The 1,535-nt window shown below is 45.9% G+C and overlaps 2 protein-coding genes; one reads left to right on the top strand and one right to left on the bottom strand.

Moving 5' to 3' along the window:
- Nucleotides 1–350: 350 nt before the first annotated feature.
- Nucleotides 351–488, top strand: GSTUM_00007605001 (uncharacterized protein; the record flags this gene model as incomplete). Its single annotated transcript, XM_002839535.1, has 1 exon — nt 351–488. The coding sequence occupies one exon, from the start codon at nt 351–353 to the stop codon at nt 486–488; it is 138 nt and encodes a 45-aa protein (XP_002839581.1).
- A 17-nt stretch (nt 489–505) lies between these two features.
- GSTUM_00007604001 (uncharacterized protein) lies at nt 506–1,123 on the bottom strand. XM_052355790.1 has 1 exon: nt 506–1,123. The coding sequence occupies exon 1, from the start codon at nt 813–815 to the stop codon at nt 630–632; it is 186 nt and encodes a 61-aa protein (XP_052211756.1). The 5' UTR covers nt 816–1,123; the 3' UTR covers nt 506–629.
- Nucleotides 1,124–1,535: the final 412 nt, after the last annotated feature.

Genomic DNA, 1,535 nt, shown 5'->3' with positions numbered 1-1,535 from the left:
CGATGCTATGTGGATTTCCAACCGAAATCCGTTCCGCACGATATACCGTACCTAAAGCCCCTAGAAAACGAGGAGGAGCAGATAGACAGCAGATCCATTGCCTGCCAAAAGAGCAAAAATAATCGATTCATACTCCATTCCGCTGCTATTCGTTCATTCTCGGAGAACTTTGCCATATCCCCGCGTGGCCCTGGCAAGCTATGCGAATCCACCACCAGCGAACGCCGCTATTGCCGCGCACTCATGCTTACACCACAGGACAGAGGGGTGTTGGCAGAAACCACTCCCGCCGCATGAATTTGTGTTCGTTATCAGGGTGAGCGTCTCGTCAGAGATCGTGGGTATATTTAATGGCAAATATAGGCCAAGCATTACCGCTTCATCTACCAAAGTTATGCGAGAGGTGTGCAGAATGGTTGAATTCTGCTAAGGGAGGATCATATTGTCAAAAGGTCACAATCTTTAATATCAAACATTCTGAGTGGTAGACCATTGAAGAACGTAGAAGGGAGATATAATACATTTCTATGACAGTATTGTAGAAGGTAATCTAGAAAGGTGAACAAAACCAGGGAAATTAGAAGTATAGTAAAAGATTTGATATAATAGATGAGAAATAAAAATAAAATTTAACGACAAAGAAAGAGGAAAAGGAAAAGGAAAAGGAAAAGGAAAGGAGAGGAAAGGAAAGGAAAGGAAAAGATGAAAAGAGTGAAAAGAGTGAAGCATGGAATAAAGCTGCAAACTACCAAAGGATTCCCTGCACAAATTTCCACCGACCCTAGTCGCATGAATAACACTATTATAACAATCATCTAGGAAATGATAGGAATAAGCCAGTTGATAGAGAAGGAGTAATGAGAACAAGAAAGACGAGAAAAATTAAAGAAATAGTGATAAAGGAACGAATAACTATTCCGAGGAGGAATCGGCAATAGGGGGGAGGTGGCTTCAAGGGTGAGCGAGGGGTAGACGAGTTAGGTTGAGAGCGGCCGGGGATAGCAGGTCTAGGTTCGGAGAGTAACTGCACAATCCCGGCATGTCCAAAGAGGGCGGCTAATTCAAGAGGTGTTTCGCCGCTAAGGCTTGGTGTGTCGAGATTGACATCGCCTCGTTCTAGTAGCAACTTGACGATTGCCTCATACCCACACCTCACAGCCAACCAGAGTGGTGTTTGACCATATTCAGTGTCGGCAGTGTTGGGATTGATGTCCTCTCGATCTAATAGCAGTTTCGCTACCCCTAGATGACCACACCACAAAGCCAACCAGAGTGGTGTTTGGCCATATTTAGTGTCGCCAACATCGGGGTTAATATCCTCATGTTCCAATTACAACTTTACGACTCCCTCATGGCCACCCCATGCAGCCAACGCGAATGGTGTTAGACCAAATTGAGTGTCGGCAGTGTTGGGATTGATGCCCTCTCGTTCCAATAACAGCTTTGTCATGCGATCGTCCCCACATCGGGCAGCCAGCCAGATTGGTGCCCGACCATATTCGGTATCGGCAGTGTTGGGATTGACGTTCCGGCGC

This window comes from Tuber melanosporum (genome assembly GCF_000151645.1).
Source record: "Tuber melanosporum whole genome shotgun sequence assembly, scaffold_38, strain Mel28".
Lineage (NCBI taxonomy): Eukaryota > Fungi > Ascomycota > Pezizomycetes > Pezizales > Tuberaceae > Tuber > Tuber melanosporum.
This window is presented reverse-complemented; position numbering and strand designations above follow the sequence as displayed.

Bases quoted from the DNA above. Each gene is read 5' to 3' on its own strand.
- GSTUM_00007604001 (XM_052355790.1), bottom strand. From the start codon at position 815: ATGATTGTTATAATAGTGTTATTCATGCGACTAGGGTCGGTGGAAATT.